Source organism: Hemiscyllium ocellatum, chromosome 1 (assembly GCF_020745735.1).
Source record: "Hemiscyllium ocellatum isolate sHemOce1 chromosome 1, sHemOce1.pat.X.cur, whole genome shotgun sequence".
Taxonomy (NCBI): domain Eukaryota; kingdom Metazoa; phylum Chordata; class Chondrichthyes; order Orectolobiformes; family Hemiscylliidae; genus Hemiscyllium; species Hemiscyllium ocellatum.
In genome coordinates this window covers 60,662,219-60,683,690 of record NC_083401.1, presented here as the reverse complement: position 1 = coordinate 60,683,690, position 21,472 = coordinate 60,662,219, and the positions used below count along the sequence as shown (strand labels likewise).

General features: G+C 41.1%; 1 protein-coding gene across 4 annotated transcripts in view; it reads right to left on the bottom strand.

The window, feature by feature from the left end:
• The window catches only part of pdzd2 (PDZ domain containing 2), a 379,487-nt gene that overhangs the window by 121,606 nt on the left and 236,409 nt on the right, over nucleotides 1-21,472 (bottom strand). For all 4 annotated transcript variants that reach the window (XM_060856701.1, XM_060856926.1, XM_060856854.1 and 1 more), the window contains exons 9-12: nucleotides 21,201-21,315; nucleotides 17,319-17,392; nucleotides 13,722-13,932; nucleotides 9,480-9,597 (exon numbers count right to left, since the gene is read on the bottom strand). In XM_060856701.1, coding sequence (XP_060712684.1) covers nucleotides 9,480-9,597; nucleotides 13,722-13,932; nucleotides 17,319-17,392; nucleotides 21,201-21,315 — 518 coding nt within the window. The remainder of the gene's footprint in view (nucleotides 1-9,479; nucleotides 9,598-13,721; nucleotides 13,933-17,318; nucleotides 17,393-21,200; nucleotides 21,316-21,472) is intronic.

Sequence of the window (21,472 nt, the reverse complement as noted above, 5' to 3'; positions counted from 1 at the left end):
CCATTAGCAGCATGATGAGGCCCTTACTTAGCCACTTAAAGATCTCAATTTGCTTACAGGAGAAAAGCTGAAATTGATCAATTGACATATTTGATAATGTGATGGGGTCTCCTTGCACTACAATGATGTGCTCCCTTCTAGTGTCAGGTAGGCCATTTTAGTCTTTTCTGGGTTCCATTCTGCACTCAGTGGAAATATGTTGGTTCAGGTACAATTTTCTTTTAAAAGGAAAACATTTTCCATCTTATAAAGTTGGCACAAGATCGTTAAAACTCTTTAGCTGCTCTTGTGTCAACAATCCTTATACAAATAAGACTATACGAAGTAAGCAACATTGGCAGAATTGCTTTTTGAAACAACATACTTTTCAACTTAATGCCAATATCTGCCCTCTCTCTTATTCTTGTGCAAAGTGAGGGTCTTTTGAAAAGTTTTACCCTTCACTTCCCTCCTCATTGAAACATATCGGACTCTCAAGGGGCTTGACAGAATAAAAGAGAATGTTTCCCTCCATGCGAGAGTCTAGGACCAGAGGGCATAGTCTCAGAAGAAAGGGATACCAATTCAGGACTGAGATGAGGACGAATTTCTTCTCTCAGAGGACTGAGAGCCTTTGGAACTTTTGCTACAAAGGGTTGTGGGAACAGAGTTCAGTGTATACTAAAGGCTGAGACGGGTAGATTCTTGATCAGTAAGAAATGAGGAAAATACAGGAAAGTGCACGAGGAATGCTAGATCAGCCATGATGCTACTGAGTGGCGGAGCAAGCTCAAGGGGCTGAATGTCTACTGCTGTAACTATTTCATATGGTATTATGCCCAGTGCACCCTGGGGTAATGGAGATTATTTAGCTCCACTGATTACTGCTCCTGGGTCATTTGACTTCATTGAAATTTACAGCACTTTGCCAAAACTGTGAAATGCAAGAGGGACTGAGAAGTAGCAACTCATTAATGGATTGCAAGATTGTTTTAAGGTATACCATCTAAATCAAAATATGAGGTGTCAGCTGTAATCTATGTGACATTTAGTTATGACTGCTCACCCATCTACTTTAAAAATCAGATCAATGCACTGCTGTAGAATGTTGAAAATGACTTCTTCCCCCAGGAAGTTGTTGCTTGTTATGGTTTGAATGCATTTTAAAAGTGTTAATGCTGTGGAGATTCAACTGTTTCAGAATCTTTGAGAGATTTGTTATAAAATCTACAATCTCATGCATTGATTTGATTGTGGTTGCTGGAAGAGTTAACAAAGAATCCTAGAGTACTAGCTCTCAATCACAGCATTCCCAAGATATAGTGCAGCAGAGGTAGAAAATGCAATTCTCACCATTGAACATTCTGATTCACAATTATTGATCATGCTGTTCTAAAGGACGAATCTGCTGGATTGGGTCTGTGGCAGGTGGTGAGGAACCAGTAAGAAGGAAAAACATGCTTGACCTCATCCTTCCAATCTGCCAGCTGCAGATGCACTTGTCCATATAGTATCAATAAGAGTGACCACTGCACAGTCCTTGTGGAAATGATGTTCTGCCTTCACATTGAAAATACCCTCCATTGTGCTGTGTGACACTATGACTGTGCTAAATTGGATAGATTTGGAGCAGATCTAGCAACTCAAGACCTCATCCATGAAGCACTGTAGGTCACCAACAGCAGGAAAATTATACAGCAGCACCATCTACAACCACAATGCCTGGCATATCCCCACTCAACCAATACTATCAATTCAGGGTATCAATCCTGGTTCAATGGAGAGTGCAAGCGGGCATGCCAGAAGCAACACCAGGCATACCTGAAAAAGAGATGCCAACCTGGTGAAACTACAAACAGGTCTACCTGCATGCCAAACTGCCCAAGCAGCAAGTGATAGAGCTAAGCAATCACACAACCAACAGTCCAGATCCAGGATCTGCAGTCCTACCACATTCAGTCATGAGTAGTTGTGGACAATTAAACAACTCACTGGAAGAGGAGAGTCCACAATACACCCATCCTCAATGATGGAAAAGCCCAACATAAAAAGTGCAAAAGATAACGCTGAAGCTTTCACAGCAATCTTAAGTCAGAAGTGCCGAGTAGAGAAAGTGAGGGCTGCAGATACTGGAGATCAGAGTCGAGAATGTGGTGCTGGAAAAGCGCAACAGGTCAGGCAGCATCCGAGAAGCAGGAGAATCGATGTTTCAGGTGTAAGTTCTTCATCGGGAATTCATCGAGCATAGGCCCTTCCTGATGAAGAGGTTATGTCCGAAACATCGATTCTCCTGCTCCTCGGATGCTGCCTGACCTGCTGTGCTTTTCCAGCACCACACTCAGAAGTACTGAATGGATGATCCATTTCAGCCTCTTGCAGTGGTCCCTTGTATCTCACAGAATTCAACCAATTCGATTCACTCCCCATGATATCAAGAAACAGTTGGAGACACTGGATACTGCAAAGTCAATGGGCCAAAACATCATTCCAGCAATAGTACTAAAGACATCTGCTGCAGAACTTGCCGCTCCCCTAGTCAAGCTGCTCCAGTATAGTTACAACACTGTTATCTAAGCATCAACATGGAACTTGCCCAGGTATGTCCTGTACATAAAATGCAGGACAAATCCAACTCAACAATTATCACCCATCAGCCTACTCTTCATCATCAGTAAAGTGATGGAAGGTATCATCAACTGGGCTATTCAGCAGGACCTGCTCAGTGATGCCCAGTTAGGGTTCCACCAGGGTCACTGAGTTTCTGACCTAATTACAGACTTGGTTCAAACATAGACAAAAGAGCTGAATTCCGGACATGAGTTCATAGAATCATAAGTGTTGCGTAGAGCTGAAATTGTATCAGCCTCCACCACTCCCTCTGGCAGCTCACTGCATACACGCACCAAACTCTGTGTGAAACAGTTGCCCCGTAGGTCTCTTTTAAATGTTTCCCTTCTCACCCTAACCATATGCCCTCTAGTTCTGGACTCTCCCACCCCAGGGAAGAGACCTTATCCATGCCCTCATGATTTTATAAACCTTTATAAGGTCACCACTCAGCCTCCAACGCTCAAGGGAAAACTGCCCCAGCTTATTCAGCCTCTTCCTATAGCTCAAACTCTCCAACTCTGGCAATATCCTTGTAATTCTTTTCTGAACCCTTTCAAGTTTCACAACATCTTTCCTATCGGAGGGAGACCTTGAATGCAGTATTCCAAAAGTTGCCAAACGCAATGTCCTGTACAGTCACAACATGACCTCCCAACTCCTGTATTCAATACTCTGACCAATAAAGGAAAGAATACCAAACGCCTTCTTCACTCTCCTATCTACCTGCGACTCTACTTTCAAGGAACTATGAACCTGCACTCCAAGGTCTTTTTGTACAGCAACACTCCCTAAGACCTTACCATTAAACATATAAGTCCTGCCATGATTTGCATTTCCAAAATGCAGCACCTCACATTTATCTAAATTAAACTCCATCTGCCACTCCTCGGCACATTGGCCCTTCTGATCAAGATCCTGTTGTACTCTAAGGTAAGCTTCTCCAGTGTCCACCACATCTCCAATTTTGGTGTCATCTGCAAGCTAAGTGTACCGTCTATGTTCATATCCAACTCATTTATATAAATGATGAAAAGCAGTGGACCCAACACCAATCCTTGTGGAACACCACTGGTCACAGGCCTCCAGTCTGGAAGGCAACCCTCACAAGCACCCTCTGACTTCTACCTTCGAGCTTGTTCTGTATCCAAATGGCTAGTTCTCCCTGTATTCCATGAGATCTAATCTTTCTAACCAGTCTACCATGAGGAACCTTACCGAATGCCTTATTAAAGTCCATATAGATCACATCCGCCACTCTTCCCTCATCAATCCTCTTCGCTACTTCTTCCAACATCTTAATCAAGTTAGTGAGACATGATTTCCCACTCACAAAGCTATGTTGACAATACCTAATCAGTCCCTGCCTTTCCAAATACATGTAAATCCTGTCCCTCAGGATTCTCCCCAACAACTTGCCCACCACCGATGTCAGGCTGACCGGTCTATAGTTCCCTGGCTTTTTCTTACAACCTTTCTTAAGTAGTGGCACCACGTCAGCTAACTTTCAGTCTTTCGGCACCTCACCTGTGACTATCGATGATACAAATATCTCAGCAACAGGCCCAGCCATCACTTCCCTAGCTTCCCACAGAGTTCCAGGGTACACCTGATCATGTCACAGAGTCTTAGTCATGAGTCATAGAGATGTACAGCGTGGAAACAGACCCTTCGGTCCAACTTATCCATGCCGACCAGAAATCCAAACCCAATCTAGTCCCACCTGCCAGCTCCTGGCCCATATCCCTCCGAGTCCTTCCTATTCATATACCCATTCAGATGCCTTTTAAATGTTGCAATTGTACTCGTTTCCACCACTTCCTCTGGCAGCTCATTCTATACATGTATCACCCTCTGCGTGAAAAAGATGCCCCTTTTTTATTCCCTTGTGTGCACTTTAAGACATTCAGCACTTCCTCCTCTGTAATATGGACATTTTTCAAGATGTCACCATCTATTTCCCCACATTCGATATCTTCCATATCCTTCTCCACAGTAAACTTGTGCAAAATACTCATTTAGTATATCCCCATTTCCTGCTATTCCACGCATGGGCTGCCTTGCTGATCTTTGAGGGGCCCTATTCTCTCTCGTTACCCTTTTGTCTTTAATGTATTTATGGAATCCCTTCGGATACTCCTTAATCCTATTTGCCAAAGCTATCTCATGTCCCTTTTTTGCCCTCCTGATTTCCCTCCTACTGTCTTTGTTCTTTTCTAAGGATTCACTCAATTTCTGCTGTCGATACCTTCTTTTTCTTAACCAAAACATCAATTTCTCTAATCATCCAGCATTCCCTACACCTACCAGCCTTGCCTTTCACCCTAACAAGTCTCTCATTATCGCATTTTTGAAGACTTCCAATTTTCCAGCCGTCCCTTTACCTGTGAAGATCTGACCCCATCAGCTTTTGAAAGTTCCTGCCCAATACTGTCAAAATTGGCTTCCTCCAATTTAGAACTTCAACCTTTAGATCCAGTCTATTCTTTTCCATCACTGTTTAAAAACTAATAGAATTATGGTCACTGATCCCAAAGTGCTCCCCCACTGACACCTCAGTCACTTGCTCTGTTTTATTTCCCAAGAGTAGGTCAAGTTTTGCACCTGCTGCAAATGTGTTGCTGGTCAAAGCACAGCAGGCCAGGCAGCATCTCAGGAATAGAGAATTCGACGTTTCGAGCATAAGCCCTTCATCAGGAATCAGGCTTATGCTCGAAACGTCGAATTCTCTATTCCTGAGATGCTGCCTGGCCTGCTGTGCTTTGACCAGCAACACATTTGCAGCTGTGATCTCCAGCATCTGCAGACCTCATTTTTTACTCCAAGTTTTGCACCTGCTCTAGTAGGTACATCCACATACTAAATTAGAAATTTTTCTTGTACACACTTAACAAATCCCTCCCCATCTAAGCCCTTAACACTATGGCAGTCCCAGGTTATGTTTGGAAAATTAAAATCCCCTACCATAACCACCTTATTATTCCTATAAATAACTGAAATCTCCTTACAAATTTGTTTCTCAATTTCGTTGACTGTTGGGGGGTGTCTATAGTCCAATCCCAATAAGGGGATCATTCCTTTCTTATTCCTCAGTTCCATGCAAATAACTTTCCTGGTTATATTCCCAGGAATATCCTTTGTAAGTACAGTCATAATGCTATCCCTTAACAAAAACACTACTCCCCTTCCTCTCTTGCCCCCCCTTTCTATCCTTGATGTAGCATTTGTATCCTGGAGCATTAAGCTGCCAGTCCTGTCCATCCCTGAGCCATGTTTCTATATATGCTATGATACCCCAGTCCCATGTTCCTAACCATGCCCTGAGTTCATCTGCCTTCCTGTTAGGCCTCTTGCATTGAAATAAACGTAGTTTAGTTTCTCAATCCTACCTTGTCCTCTGCTGTGTTACTGCCTGCCCTGACAATTTGACTCGCTCCTTTCCCCAACTGTACCGGTCTCAGATTGATCTCTTTCCTTGCTGTCTCCCTGGGACCCACCCCCACATTACCAATTTAAATCCTCCCAAACAGGTCTAGTAAATTTCCCTGCCAGTATATTAATCTCCTTTCAATTCAGGTGCGATCCATCCTTCTTGTGCAGATCACTTTTACTCCATAAGGGATTCCAGTGATCCAAAAATGTGAACCCTTCTCCCCTGCACCAGCTCCTCAGCCACAATTCATCTGTTCTATCCTCCTATCCCTACCCTCACTAATTCATAGCACTGGAGTAATCCAGACAACACTACACTCAAGGACCTCCTTTTTAAATTCCTGCCCAATTTTCTATATCCTCCTTTCAGAAACTTGTCCTTTTCTCTTCCTATATCGTTAGTTCCAACGTATACAACAACCTCCTGCTGATCCCTCGCTCTTTGAGACATTCTGCACCCTCTCCAAGATATTTTTGATCCTGACACCATTCTGATTTCTTGCTGCTGGCTGCAGAAATGTCTATCTGTGCCTCTGACTAGAGAGTCCAATCGATTGCTTGGAACGTGGGAAAGGTGAGGCAGATAGTCCTTGACATCAAGGCCCCATGCGGCTGAGTGTGGCATCATGGAGTCCTAGCAAAACCGAAATCAATAGGTATCAGGGGACAAAGTCTCCACTGATTAAAATCATACTAGCTCATGGTTGTTGTTGTCAGAGGTCGATCATCTCAGCTCCAGAACTCTCAGCAGGAGTTCCTTAGGGCTGCGTCCTAAGCTCAGCCATCTTCAGTTGCTTCATGACGAATGTTCGCTGATGATTGTACAATGTTCAATACCATTCATGACTCTTCAGATACTGAAGCAGTCCATGATCAAATGCAACAAGATTCGGACAATATCCATGCTTAACCTGACAACTGGCAAATAACAGTGAGGTGCACAAATGTCAGGCCACGACTATCTCCAATAAGTACAATATAATCATTGCCCCTTGACATTCAATGGTGTTACCATTACTGAATCACCCAATATCAACATCCTTGGGATTACCACTGAACAGAAACTCATTTGGACCTGTCACATAAACACAGTGGCTACAAATGCAGGTCAAAAGCTGGGAATACGACAGCAACTAACTCACCACCAAACTCCCCAAAGCCTGTTCACCATATGCAGTTGAAGCCAAGAATATGTTGGAATATTTCCCACTTGCCAGATGGGTGCAGCTCCAAGAATACTCAAGAAGCTTGACACCACCTAGAAGAAAGCAGCCCACTTGATTGGCACTACACCCACAAGCATCCACTCTTTCCACCACCAACACTCAGGAGCAGCAGTGTAAACTATCAACAAGATGCACTGCTGAAATTCAGCAAAGATCCTCAGACAGCATCTTCCAAATACACGACCATGTCTATTCAGAACAACAAGGGCAGCAGACAAATGGGAATACCACCACCTGCAAGTTCTCCTCGAAGACACTCACAATTATATTAGATTAGATTCCCTACAGTGTGGGAAGAGGCCCTTCGGCCCAACCAGTCCATACCGACCCTCCAAAGAGTAACCCACCCAAACCCATTTCCCTCTGACTAACGCACCTAACGTTATGGGCAATTTAACATGGTCAATTCACCTGACCTACACACCTTTGGACTGTGGGAGGAAACCAGAGCACCCAGAGGAAACCCACGCACACACAGGGAGAATATGCAAACTCCACACAAGGCTTGAATTGAACCTGGGACCCTGGTGCTGTGAGGCAGCAGTGCTAACCACTGAGCCAACGTGCCGCCCTATATCTCACCATTCCTTCATTGCCTTTGAGTCAAAATCCTGGAATTCCCTCCCTAATGGTATTATGGATCAACTCACAGCAGAAGAGTAGTCGCAGTTCAAGGGGGCACCTCAATACCACCTTCTCAAGGGCAACTGGCAATGGGCATTTAAAAAAAGACTAACCAACCAGCAATGTCCACATCCCATAAATGAATACAAAAATACTTTCTGTCTCTCTTACCTTTCAGTGAGATTGACTGTGTCTTATTGAAGTATGAATGCATCTTCATTTATTCCTGGGAGATAATGTATGGGACTCATGTGGTGTGGAGTTTAAGATGACGCGGCTGAAGCTAAGGGAAAGCTCTGTAAGGAAGCCTACGGTGACTAGCATAGTAGACTTGGGATCAAGGTGAGAAACCTGTATTTTATGGGGAAAGAATAGTAACTTTCTCCTAATTCAGCAATCCTCTGTAGATTGACATAAATAATTTGTAAAATTCTGAGAGATGCTACTTGCTCTAGTTCAAATATTGTATGAAATGGCAATTTTCTGGATACCTCAAGAAAGTAAATGTTGACATACTACCAGGATGTATAAGAAATGAAGATCCCATGGTCATTTTTAAGGCTGTGAAAAGTCATCTAAACTCTACTGTTGAGGCAACAGGGTAATGCAGATTTCAAGCACAGGATACTTTGGAAAGGAAAACATTCTATCCTGTAAAGCAACATAGAGGAAAACATTGATTTCAGAATTTGCTTATGAGAAGAATTGGTTTCCTCTGTGATTGTACTTTTGGTTAAATTGTACTGAGATTCATTAAGAAGCATATCTAAAGGGTAGATATAATCAGAAACTTTGGACTGGACAGAAAATTGGAAAGAAAAACAAACTTTTACAAATGAGTTCCTGAAATATATTGATTTGATTTATTATTGTCACATGTACCTAGGTACAGTGAAAAGTTTTGTTTTGTGTCCGGTCCAGAAAGATTACACCATACAAAGCACATTAGGGTAATAGAACGGAGCAAAGAATCCAATGTTACATCTACAGAGAATGTGCCCAAAGGGTGAGATCAACATTAAATTTAAAATTTGGGAGGTCCATTCAGAGGTCTATTAACAGCAGGGAAGAAGCTGTTCTTGAATCTGTTGGTACACATGTTCAAGCTTTTGTATCTTCTGCCCAACAGAAGAGGCTGGAAGGGATTATAACCAGGGTGGGAGGAGTCTTTGATTATATTGCCTGCCTTCCCAAGGCAATGAGAAGGATAGATGGAATCAATGGATGGAAAGTTGGGCTTGCATGATGGACTGGACTGGGTTCACAACTTTCTTTAGTTTCTCACGGTCCTGGGCAGAGCAGTTGCCCTACCAAACTGATTCATCTGGATCAAAATCTTTCTATGGTGCATCTATAAAAATTGGTTGGAGTCTTTATGGATTGCAAAATTTCCTTAGCTTCCTGAGAAATTAGAGGCATTGTTATGATTTCTTGACTGCAGCATCAATATGGGTGGACCAGGGCACTTGCTCTGATCTACAGTTCCCTTCAAAAGTTTCCAAGAGAAGACTCATCACCATGAGAGTGAAAGAAACATTCCACCTGTTACTTTCAATGAAGCACCATGGATTTTGAACTTGATGAGAAAATAATTCACAGTTTAAGACTGACCTCAATCTGCCATCCAGTTTGGCAACTGATCCTGGGCAAAGGCTATGGATGTAGATTCCTGGTGTGCTTTTTTCTAATGTAAGACAACAGGCCCCAATCCCCAAACCAACTCCAGGCTCTGAAATAAAACAAATAACAATGGCAATACTGTGGAGATCAATTATATGGTATAAGGAGCATTATGACAGTAAACAGAAATAATTTTAATCTAATTGTACCAAGTACCTACTTAATTCTCATACAAACGTCCTTTGAAGCGATATAAATAGAACATAGAACAATACAGCACAGGAACAAGCCCTTTGACCCACCATGTCTGCATCAACCATGTTGCCATTCTAAACAAATTCCATCTGCCTGTTCATGGTTTCTATTCCTCTGTTCCATGCCATTCATGTGTCTGTCAAAATACTTGTTGAATAAAAGTAAAAGAACAAAGAAGAACTAAGAACAATGAAAATTTACAGCCCAGGAACAGGCCCATCAGCCCTCCAAACCTGAGCCGATCTAAATCTACTGTCTAACCTGTCGCCCACTTCCTAAGCATCTGTATCCCTTTGCTCCCCACCTACTCATGCATTTGTCCAGACGCATCATAAATGAATCTACCATGCCTGGCTCTACCACCTCTGCTGGCAACGCGTTCCAGACGCCCACCATCCTCTGTATGAAGTACTTGCCGCAAGTATCCCCCTTAAACTTTTCACCTCTCACCTTGAAGTAAATAAAAATAACACTGACCTTGGTTCATTAACCAAATCAGAAATACTAAGCCCTAGACTATTCCTGTAATGAGCATATTAACTGTACAAAATTTTTTCTCCCTTCCCCACAGACATTATTTTCCAAACTGGATAGAGTAAATAGGCAATCTCTTTTCACTGGAGTGGTGGAGTCCAGAACTACAGGGCATAGATTTAGGGTGAGAGGGCAAAGATTTAAGAAGGACATAAGGGGCAACTTTTCCACGCAGAGGGTGGTGCATGTATGGAATGAGCTGTCAGAGGAAGTGGTGGAGGCTGAGACAAATACAGCATTTGAAAGACACCTGGATGGGTATATGAATAGGAAGGGTTTAGAGGGATATGGGCCAAGTGCTGGCAAATGGGACTAGATTAGTTTAGGCATCAGGTCAGCATGGACAAGTTGGACCAAAGGGTCTGTTTCTGTGCTGTCCATCTCTATGACTCTATGTTCATTTTACTAGCTCTCTTGGTTCCAAATATATGGAATGTAAATTGGCATCAACCTACATTGCATTCTAGTAAATACAGACTCTCCACATATTCTATATTTTAGTGGTGTGCAAACACTTGTATAATGTCTTGTCAATGTTGAGTTGCTTGGTAGAGTTCAGACTAAATAAAGATATGGTTGCATTCTTACAGAGGATGGTAATTAATGGGAGCATCTTTGTTAAGAATCCAGCTTCAGTGGTATCCCAAAGGCGTTCATGTGGAAGTGATATTTTGAATGAATGCATGATATAAGAAGAAAATGTGGGCAGTGAATTGTAATTTAGATGTAATATATAGTGCAAAGGCAAGTATGTAGAGGTAATGAGCCCTTGTGTGATCTATGTCCTTGTAAATACAGTATGCTAGTTTAAGGTCTGGATAATTTCAAGTATGTGCATACCATATAAGATTACACGTTGAAGATTGCAGAGCAGGAGAAGGTCATAGTTGATTTTTTTTTAAGAAAGAGTGTAGAGACTTTGTGGAAAGTAAATAGGGTGTTGGGTATATCACCAGCACTATAATACAAAATTATGTAAAAAACCTTGGCCAGCCAGAGTTAGAGGTTAGTATTGAATGTAATGTCCAGACACATAATAGCAGAAACTGAGGACAAGTGTTGGGGTTTCATTGAAGAAACATAGATGTCAATATTTACAGGGAGTGGGATTTTTAATGCTCTGGACACATGGGGGTACTGTACACAGAGGCATTATCAAAATTCCATTTTTCACTTGGCAGCTAGCCAGCTGAAGAAACCGATTGTTAGGCAGGAAGGTCTGTAGTAAAAGGCTGTAATTGGATACTTGAGAGAAGAAAGAGAAAGACCATGGGTGGCAGGACTGTGATGGGGCAGATTGCAGGGGCTGAAGATCAGATTGTGGTGGGCTGACAATAGAAGTGTCAGATGGTCACGTGATAGGAGGGAGGCAGATTGTGTTAGACAAACTTGGAGGCACAGTGAACAAGTACCTCTGTTCTGCCTAGTCTAAAAGCAGAGCTTGAAGGATATATTCTTGCTGAATCCAACAGTTCCCACATCCCTTCAGTTGTCTGATCTCCCAAGCCTTGGAAATGAATATGGTTTCTAAAATCAGAACTGCGTAGCTTATTTAAAAATGATGCTTTCTAATCTGCCTCTTGGGAACAAGTTAGTTGCCTTACAGGGCACTCAACCTTTCTGGTTAAACCAGAAATAGGTGCTCTCTTGGTAGGTTGGTATTGGATAATCCAAACTTAGGCATCAGAAAAGAATTTACACAATTTTCTATGAATAGTCTGTATTTTTCCACCCTTTCTCTGCAGTTTGCATTTATATGGAGGACAGACTGAGGATACATACTAGCTGGACAAAGCCTAGATCAGATGTTTTTGATGGACTAGTCTTTGCTATTCTTTTGGTGGTTTTCACATTTCACGTTTACTATTTTTTATTCACTATACTGAAATCAGAAGTTCTAGTTGATTTATACATGGATAATCAGTAAAGGGTTTTTTTGGGAAAAAGAGGCCCTTTTAAGCAGTTCCGATTGGTGAAATAATTCTGAATGCCAAACAGAATAACTTTTGTGTTCCATGACATTTATAGAGTAAATGTTATGAGTTATAGTCAGAAAACTCTGAGGAGCTTGTTGATTTGTACACTTGAAATTCCTGATGCATGTTCCTGTTGGATAAGATCTTTGCAAGTTGTAAAGGAGTTACTTACATTAACTATACAGATAAAACAATGAAATTTTCAGTTATATGTAGGAATTGGTATACGTTCCTTGATACTGTTGTACAAATTATAACCTCTGGCAAACAGCCAGATCAAATCCAGGCATGAGCCATTTTAGAAATCAGATATATTGGCGCCCTCCCATCAAAAACTATAGAAGACCAGGTACATAGGCTACCTGAAAAATAACTTTTCTAATTCATGTTTCTTGTGGGGAGCTTCACCCAGATTAACCCTTTATAGGAACTTTGATTGTACATTCATTGCAATTGGCTGGCCATTAATCTACAAGGATGGAAAAATAATGGCAATCTGAGCTTGAATTTTCAAAATTCATTCCTAGTAAATTTATTCAATGTCAGGAACATCCATTCAGAAAAATGTACACATCAGTTATTTTCTTGCTGTTAGCGCACCCTTCATCATTGAGCATTCTCAGCTTCCATCTCATGTATTTTTTGCATGAGGAGATATTTTGACATGATCATGAGGCTTGGGTGTCATTAGCAAGGCAGGCATTTGTTCCCTATCGTAACTGCCCTTGAACCGAATGCCTCACTTGACCATTTCAGAGGGCTGTTCAGAATTAAACATGAGTCATGTGTAGGCCAGTCCAGATTTCCTTCCCTGAAGGACTGAAGTGAACCAAATCACTTTTTAATGTAAATCTATAATAGTTTAATGGTACCATTACTGAAATATACTTTGAATTCAAGTTTTATTAATTGAACTTGTTACTTAATTGAATTTAAATTTGACTAGCTGCCATGGTGGGATTTGAACTCAAGACCCAGGACACGAGCCTGAGCCTATGGATTAACAGTACATTAGCATTACCAAAATTACAATGGCCTTACTATTATGACTACATTTACAGCCTTCGTCCCTTTTTGGATGTTTGTCACTCTTAGAGTTCATGTAATTGGGCGGCACGGTGGCACAGTGGTTAGCACTGCTGCCTCACAGCGCCTGAGACCCGGGTTCAATTCCCGACTCAGGCGACAGACTGTGTGGAGTTTGCACGTTCTCCCCGTGTCTGCGTGGGTTTCCTATGGGTGCTCCGGTTTCCTCCCACAGTCCAAAGATGTGCGGGTCAGGTGAATTGGCCATGCTAAATTGCCCGTAGTGTTAGGTAAGGGGTAAATGTAGGGGTATGGGTGGGTTGCGCTTCGGCGGGTCGGTGTGGACTTGTTGGGCTGAAGGGCCTGTTTCCACACTGTAGGTAATCTAATCTAATTTGTACAGTTTTCGCCATTTTATTGGCCCTCACATCATTCGCATTACCTTTTTTTAATGTCACCTCCATTATGATGCGATCTTTTGGCCCTGGTCCTTTGCGGCAGCAGTCACCTTCTTCTGATGCTGGGACTGGAGTTCCACCACTGGAATTGGGAGAGCTGGACCGGCTCATTAAGGTTGGTGTGGGACAAGGAGTAAGGCTAGGACTGCGCAATCTGGTACGAACGGTTAGAGTCACAACTCCTTTTTTCAATTGCTATTGGGAAAAATATATACATATACATTCACATTAGGATAGACAGATGAATGAATCAGGAAGCAGATTAATATCATTGGTTAAGTTTTATGAGACTGTGCTGCCATTACAAAGTCATATTCAGTTGGAATGAAAGTTGGAGGCCAAGGCACCTACTTCATAATACTCCTGATTTGTCTGCCATTACAATTTAAAATTCACTTTCAAATGCCAAACTCAAAAAGGAGATTATATCATTATATGTCAGCTTGTTTGTATGGAAATGATAAAACAGGTTAACTGACACTAATGAAAAATAGACGTCCTAACTGAATAGTGAGGAGAATGCTCATCAAGTTGGAAGCTGGACAATCTTGGGAAACTTTGTTATCAGCCCTAAATAATTAATCTGACCATCTCCCAGACTACATTGGGCTTGATTTTCAATTACAGGGATAGTGAAGGAAAATTTTACAAGTTAGTAATCCTGAATGCCACCTGACTAAGTGAGAAAGAATGTGGTTACTTAAAGGAAGGAGTCAAATACAGAGTCAAAAATTGCTTTCTGCTGCAAATGTTTCCAATATCCTCTTTTAAGTCTTTGCAAAACATATTCAGAAAAGCTCAGATGGAAGAGTGAGGGAATGGTGTTTAAGATGTGATGAAGTTCCACACTGTCTGTTTGACGGCGAGTTATGCGTAAAGGGTGTTGCTCTGTTTGATAATCTGAGCAATGTTCACCAGAGAATAGGAGTAACGTGCAAAGTATTTTTATTTAATTCTCTCATGTGATTTGGGCATTGCTGGCTAGGAAAACACTTAGTGTCCATCTTTAAGAAGGTAATGATGAGCTGTCTTCTTGAAAGACAGCATTCTGAAAAAGAGTCACACTAGACATGAATCATACACTCTGCTTTTCTTCTTTTCAGATTATGCCAGACCTGCTGAGTATCTCCACAGAGTCAAACAGCACAGCAGAAACCTTTCAGCCCATCATGTCTGCACTGACCTATCTAAACTAATCCCATTTGTAGCACTTTGCCTATCGACCTGAATTCTTGATTGGTATGGGGATCAAAGGTTACAGGGAGAAGGCAGGAGAATGCGGTTGAGAAACATACCAGCCAGGATCGAAAGGCAGGGGAAACTCGATGGGTCATATGCTTAATTCTATTCCTATATGTTATGGTCTTATGTTATGTCATTTCAAGTGCTCATCCAAGTACATTTTAATGGTTGCAAGGTTTCCTATTACTACTAACCTCCAGGCAGTGCATCCCAGATTCTCACCACCCTCTGAGTGAAAATATTTTACCTCAAATCCCCTCTAAACCTCCTGCCCTTTACCTTAAAATGATACTTCCCTCATTACTTCCCTCCTTCCCTTCAACTAAGGGGAATAGTTGTTTCCTTTCCACTCTGTCCATGCCTCTTCTTTAAACCTCAATCAGATTCCCTGCAGTTTTCTCTGCCTTCCAGCCTATTCAGATGCTCTTCATAGCTATAATACTCCAACCCAGGCAACATTCTGGAGAACCCCCTGTGCACCCCGCTCAGTGCAGTTACATCCTACCTGTAGTGTGGCAACTGGATAGTATTCCAGCTATGACCTAACCAGAGTTCTGTACAATTTCAATATAACCTCCACACTCTTAGAATTTGTGCCATGAACAGATAAAGGCAAGTGTCCCTTTTTAAAAATAATTTATGGGATGGGAGCATTCCTGACTGGCCACCATTTTCTCCCCATCCCTAGTTGCCCTTGAGGTGATGGTGGTGAACTGCCTTCTTGAATTGCTGAAGTCCACCTGCTGTGAGTTGACCCACAATACCATTAGGGAGGGAACATCAGGATTTTGACGAGTGACAGTGAAGGAAAAGCAATATATTTCCAAGTCAGAATGTTGAGTGGCTTGGAGGGGAACTTGCAGATGGTGGTGTTCTCATACATTTGCTTTCTTTGTCCTTCTGGATGAGAGTGGTTGTGGATTTGGAAAGTGCTGTCTGAGGATCCTTGGTGAATTTCTGCAGCACATCTTGCAGATAGTACACACTACTGCTACTGAGCATTGGTGGTGGAGGGAGTGGATGCATGTGGATGTAGTGCTAATCAAGCAGGCTGCTTTGTGCAAGATGGTATCAAGCTTCTTGAATATTGTTTAAGCAGCACCCATCCAGGCAAGTAGGGAGTATTCCATCACACTCCTGACTTGTGCCTTGCAGATGTTGAACAGGCTCAAGGGAGTTAGGAGGTGAGTTATTTGCCGCACTATTCCTACCCTCTGACCTGCTCTTGTCACCATTGTGTTCATGTGGGAAGTCCAGTTGAGTTTCTGGTCAATGAAAACCCCAAGCATGTTGATAGTGGGGATTCAGTGATTGTAATACCATTGAATGTTATATTAGACTGTCTCTTTTTGGTGATGGTCATAGACTGGTATTTGCGAGGTGTGAATATCACTGCCACTTGTCAGCCCAAGCTTAGATATCATCCAGACCTTGTTGCACTCGAGTGTGGACTGCTTCAGTATCTGAGAAATCACGAATGGTGCTGAAAACTGTGCAATCATCAGCAAACATGCTGACATCTGAGTTTAATAAGGACAGAAGATTATTGATGAAGCAGCCTGAAATCGTTGGGTGTAGGACACTACTCTGGGGAACTCCTGCAGAGATGTCCCGGAACATGACTGACCTCCAGCAACTACAATCATCTTTCTATGTGCCAGTAAGAGTCCAACATGCGGACAGTTTGCCCTCTGATATCCAATGGTTCCAGTTTTGCCAGTTATGCCTTCTTAACCATTCTATTAACTCATCCTGTCACTTTCAGGGATGTCTAGACAAGCACCTTAAGATCCCTCAGTTACTCTGACCTTCCTAATATCCTGCCAGTCATTGAGTATTCCCTTGTCTTGCTACTTCATCCAAAGTGTATTGCCTCACACTTTTCAGGTTTAAATTCCATCTGCCATCTGGTCTAAATTTCTTTGTAACCTAAGACCTTTTTCCTCACTATTAACAACCTGGCCAATCTTTGTGTCATCCGCAAACTTACTTAATCTCTTTCTTACCTACTTCATTCATATACATCACAAACATGTTGTGGCATGTCACTGGTCACTTGGCTCCAGTCACACAAACAACCTTTTACCAGTGAGCTAATTTTAGCCAAGTTACCCTGGATCCCCTGTGTTTTTATGTTCTTTATCAGCCTCTCTTATTGGACCTTGCCAAAGTCTTTGCAGAAATCCATGTAAATAACATGAACTGCATTACCCTCATCTATGCAGCTGGTCGCCATCTCCAGCACCTTCTGTTCCTGTTATTTTAGCAAGAAACCATCTTGGCACCAATTTCATTGGAATTACTTAAAATAAACCATGGCTTTGTACAGGACATCTTACCTTGAAGGTCTGAATGGCCTGCTGATGGGTTAGTCCTTGCAGAGATTCCCCATTAACTTCTAGAATTTCATCTCCTGTTGAGTACAGTGCATATCCATTAATCAAAGTGCATTGTCTCTGTTGTGTTAAATATTTGCCATAGCATCACTATTAATTTAAATTTTCTGTCTTATAGATAAAGAAAAGTTAAGTCACATTGTAATAGTGGTAAATTGTAATAAACCAGGGAAATAAAATGTGCTTGAATGTCAATTAGTAGACAAATAAAGCGTTCCTGAGAATAAATTTTAAATTTGCTTCCATTATAATTTTGGGAACTGCCATCACAACAATTCTCTGCAAATCCAGTAACTGACAATACCTTGGAAATGAGACGTAAAGGACAGAAACCTGTCAGGGTCTCCAGAGACACCTGACTAAAAATCAAACAGCATTAAAAAAATACATTAAATTATATAAACATTTGAAGTTGTACGATTCTGTACTTTAGTGGTGGGCAAATTGTTGGAGGGAATCCTGAGAAACAGGATTTATTTGGACATGCATTTGGAAAGGCAAGGACTGATTAGGGACACTCAACATGGCTTTGTATGTGAGAAATCATGTCTCATTAACTTGATCGTGTGTTTTGAAGAAATAATGAAGTGGATTGATAAGGGCAAAGTGGTGAACGTAATCTATGTGGACTTCAGTAAGGCTTCGACAAGGTTCCTCATGGTAGACTGGTTAGAAAGGTTAGATCTAATGGGGTACAGGGAGAACTAGCCATTTGGATACAGAACTGGCTCGAAGGTAGAAGACAGAGGGTGGTGGTGGAGGGTTGCCTTTCAGACTGGATGCCTGTGGTGTGCCACAAGGATTGGTGCTGAGTCCACTACGTTTTGTCATTTATATAAATGATTTGGATGCGAACATAGGGGGTATACTTAGTAACCTTGCAAATGACAACAAAATTGGAGGTGTAATGTACACTGAAGAGGGCTCCCTCAGAATACACAATCAGATGGGCCAATGGGCTGAGGAGTGGCAGATAGAGTTTACTTTAGATAAATGTGAGGTGCTGCATTTTGGAAAGGCAAATCAGAGCAGGACTTATACACTTAATGGTAAGGTCTTGGGGAGTGTTGCTGAACAAAAAGACCTTAAAGTGCAAGTTCATAGCTCCTTGAAAGTGGAGTTGCAGGTTAGTGAAGAAAGTATTTGGCATGCTTTCATTTACTGGTCATAGCACTGAGTGTAGGAGTTGGGAGGTCATGTTGTGGCTGTACAGGACAGTGGTTAGGCCACTTTGGAATATTGTGTGCAAATCTTGTCTCCCTCCTATAGGAAAGATATTGTGAAACTTGAAAGGCTTCAAAAAAGAGTTACAAGGATGTTGCCAGGGTTGGAGGGTTTGAGCTAAGGGAAAGGCCGAATAGGCTGGGATTGTTTTCCCTGACGCATCAGAGGCTGAGGGGTGACCTTATAGAGGTTTATAAAATCATGAGAGGGGCATGGATATGTAAATAGATAAGGTCTTTTCCCTGGGGTGGGGGAGTCCAGACCAGATGGTATAAGTGTAGGGTGAGAAGGTAAAATTTAAAAGGGACCTACTGGGCAACTATTTCACGCAGAGGGTGGTGCATGTATTGAACGAGCTGCCAGAGGAAGTGGCAGAATCTGGTACAATTACAACATTTAAAAGGCATCTAGATGGGTATATGAATAGGAAGGGTTTAGAGGGATATGGGCCAAGTGCAGGCAGATGGGACTAGATTAGTTTGGATATCTAGTTTGCATGGACGAGTTGGACTGCAGCGTCTGTTTCCATTCTGTACATCTCTATGACTCTCTAAGTGTTCATACTCTCAAAGTGATATGCAATAAGACAGTGATGCCAATGTAAAATTAAATGCTTTTTGTGGTAATAAGAACTTCATAATGAAGTGCTGAGTGACAGCAGTTATTTGGAACTTATTACTGCTCAACCCTACCTATCTATTGTTATGATCTCAACTGATAGTAATATAGTACAAGTTAGTTTCCAGAGCCAGAGCTGATTTGACAAGCCAAAAGTTTAATTCTTCTTTTTGTTTCCTATGGAGATCAATCATTGAAAATATTCACAAGAGGCTGCCAAAGTACCTTTAACAAAGTAACATGAAAATTTACTACAAAAATTAAAAACACAAACTACATTACTCTATACAAGAACTATTGTAATGAATTTGTTTCTAATATCAAAAAGAAAGAGCCATCTCTTTTACTCCAGTAATTACCTTACACAGGCTCAAACTTCATTGACGGGTCACTCCTAGCTCTATGCTAAAACCTTGTGCTCCCAAGCTGGTTTCCTAGTCATTTTACCAAAATCACACGACTCCTTAGAAATGCATTTTTAAAAAACTCACTGTTCAAAATGGCTTTCTGACCTTTCAAAAAAAAACCTTCTCTGGAATGGAAAACTAAAATGTATTCTAAAATGGAAGAAAAATACAAGATCCCAAATAACAACAATATGAACTGTCAGCATTTTATTACCATAACAATTCAAAAGAAAAGTGGAGAAATATCCATATATGAAATTTTATAAATTTTTATAAATGACAAAAAGCCAAATTCAAAAAAGTAAATTGGCATTGTGAGGAAAGAAAATAAATCTCTCATTTTTTGCCCTATTCACTGTAATTACTGCAGAGAAAGAGCAGGTTTATGCAGACTGTGAGACATTACACAAGTGCCCCAACTGATCATTTCAGATCCAACCATAATAAAATGTCTTATTGGGCTATTGCTTGATATCAAAACCAGCTTTTTATGTTATTTTATTTCTTAAATAAATTGTTTATTATGATCAGCCAGGGCTTGCTATAGTACAGATCATGCCAACTCTGAAAGGGTTATTCTTCAGCTGTTAAGAGTCTGCAAATCATATAACAAGTGGTTTCACATTTAATTGGAGCACCTGAGAGGCTTAAATATAATTTACAAAATGGCAGGCTCTGTTTTCTTAAGTTCTTTTAATGAGCCAAAAATAACAAGCTAAATTGAATAAGTCACTGCAGCATAACAAAGAGCTAAATCTCAAAATTATTTTAAAGTTGATATTTAAAGGCACTATAAAAATCATGGGATCATCAGATTTGGCTTATTACCTAGTTTGCATCATCAACTGCCAATGATTTAGGATGAAAATCACAAAGTTTGTTTTAAATGTTATCATACCTCAGTATCTTTCTTCCCCACCAGCTTTCTTGGGCAAAGTTGTTTCCTTTTACTTTGTTGAAGTAACAAACATAAATATGTGTTTGTAAACCATCAAAACTGACCAGAGTCCTTTCCACACTCACAATCCCAACTTTAGATCAGTGATACATGCTGTTTATTGGAAATATATTTGGATCCAACTTGGGTTCAAAGTGTTTGATGCAGTTCCTAAATTTTATTTCAGCCATGCTATTACTAATGTAATTTCCAAACAGTTGACAATTTGGCTTCTTGAAGAAACTTAAAGACCCAAAGAAAAGCCTAGATCATTTCTTGGAGTGTTTTCTCCTGTGCTGACTGTCTGTCATCTCTGACCAGGGACCAGCTGACAAAATCGTAAGGAAAGTAGCAAGCAAAATGTTATTGTACATTCACAACCACACTTGTAAAATAAACATAAATTGATTGGCAGGTGGTCAGACATCAGATATTGGCCAAATCCAACAGTAAATTGAATTTGAGTCTCAATCGAACCCAGTTGCTGTAATATCAATAAAAATTGGGAACTTGATTGCACTTTGTTGAAATTTAAAATAACGACAATTTAAAAATAAATGACAAATAACCTTGAAACATTGCTGTACCCCATTAAAATTAATAAATAATTGGTGAGGATCAAAGGGTCAGATTTCAGACCTTCTTTCAGTCTTCCATCAGCAGCAGCTGCACCATTTGGAAAAATAGTTTTGACAAATATTCCCATCCGTCCTCGAGCAGAATCCTGGCCACCAACTATACTGAAACCTAGACCCTGGAATACACAGATCAGACAAAATATAACAGAAAAAATATGGATAAATATATTCAAGATTGTATTTATTGATGTATCAGAAACATGTAGTCAGGATCCTTAAGTAGCAAATTTTGAGAAACTAAGGTGGAAGGTCAAAACTTGCAAGGTACCACCA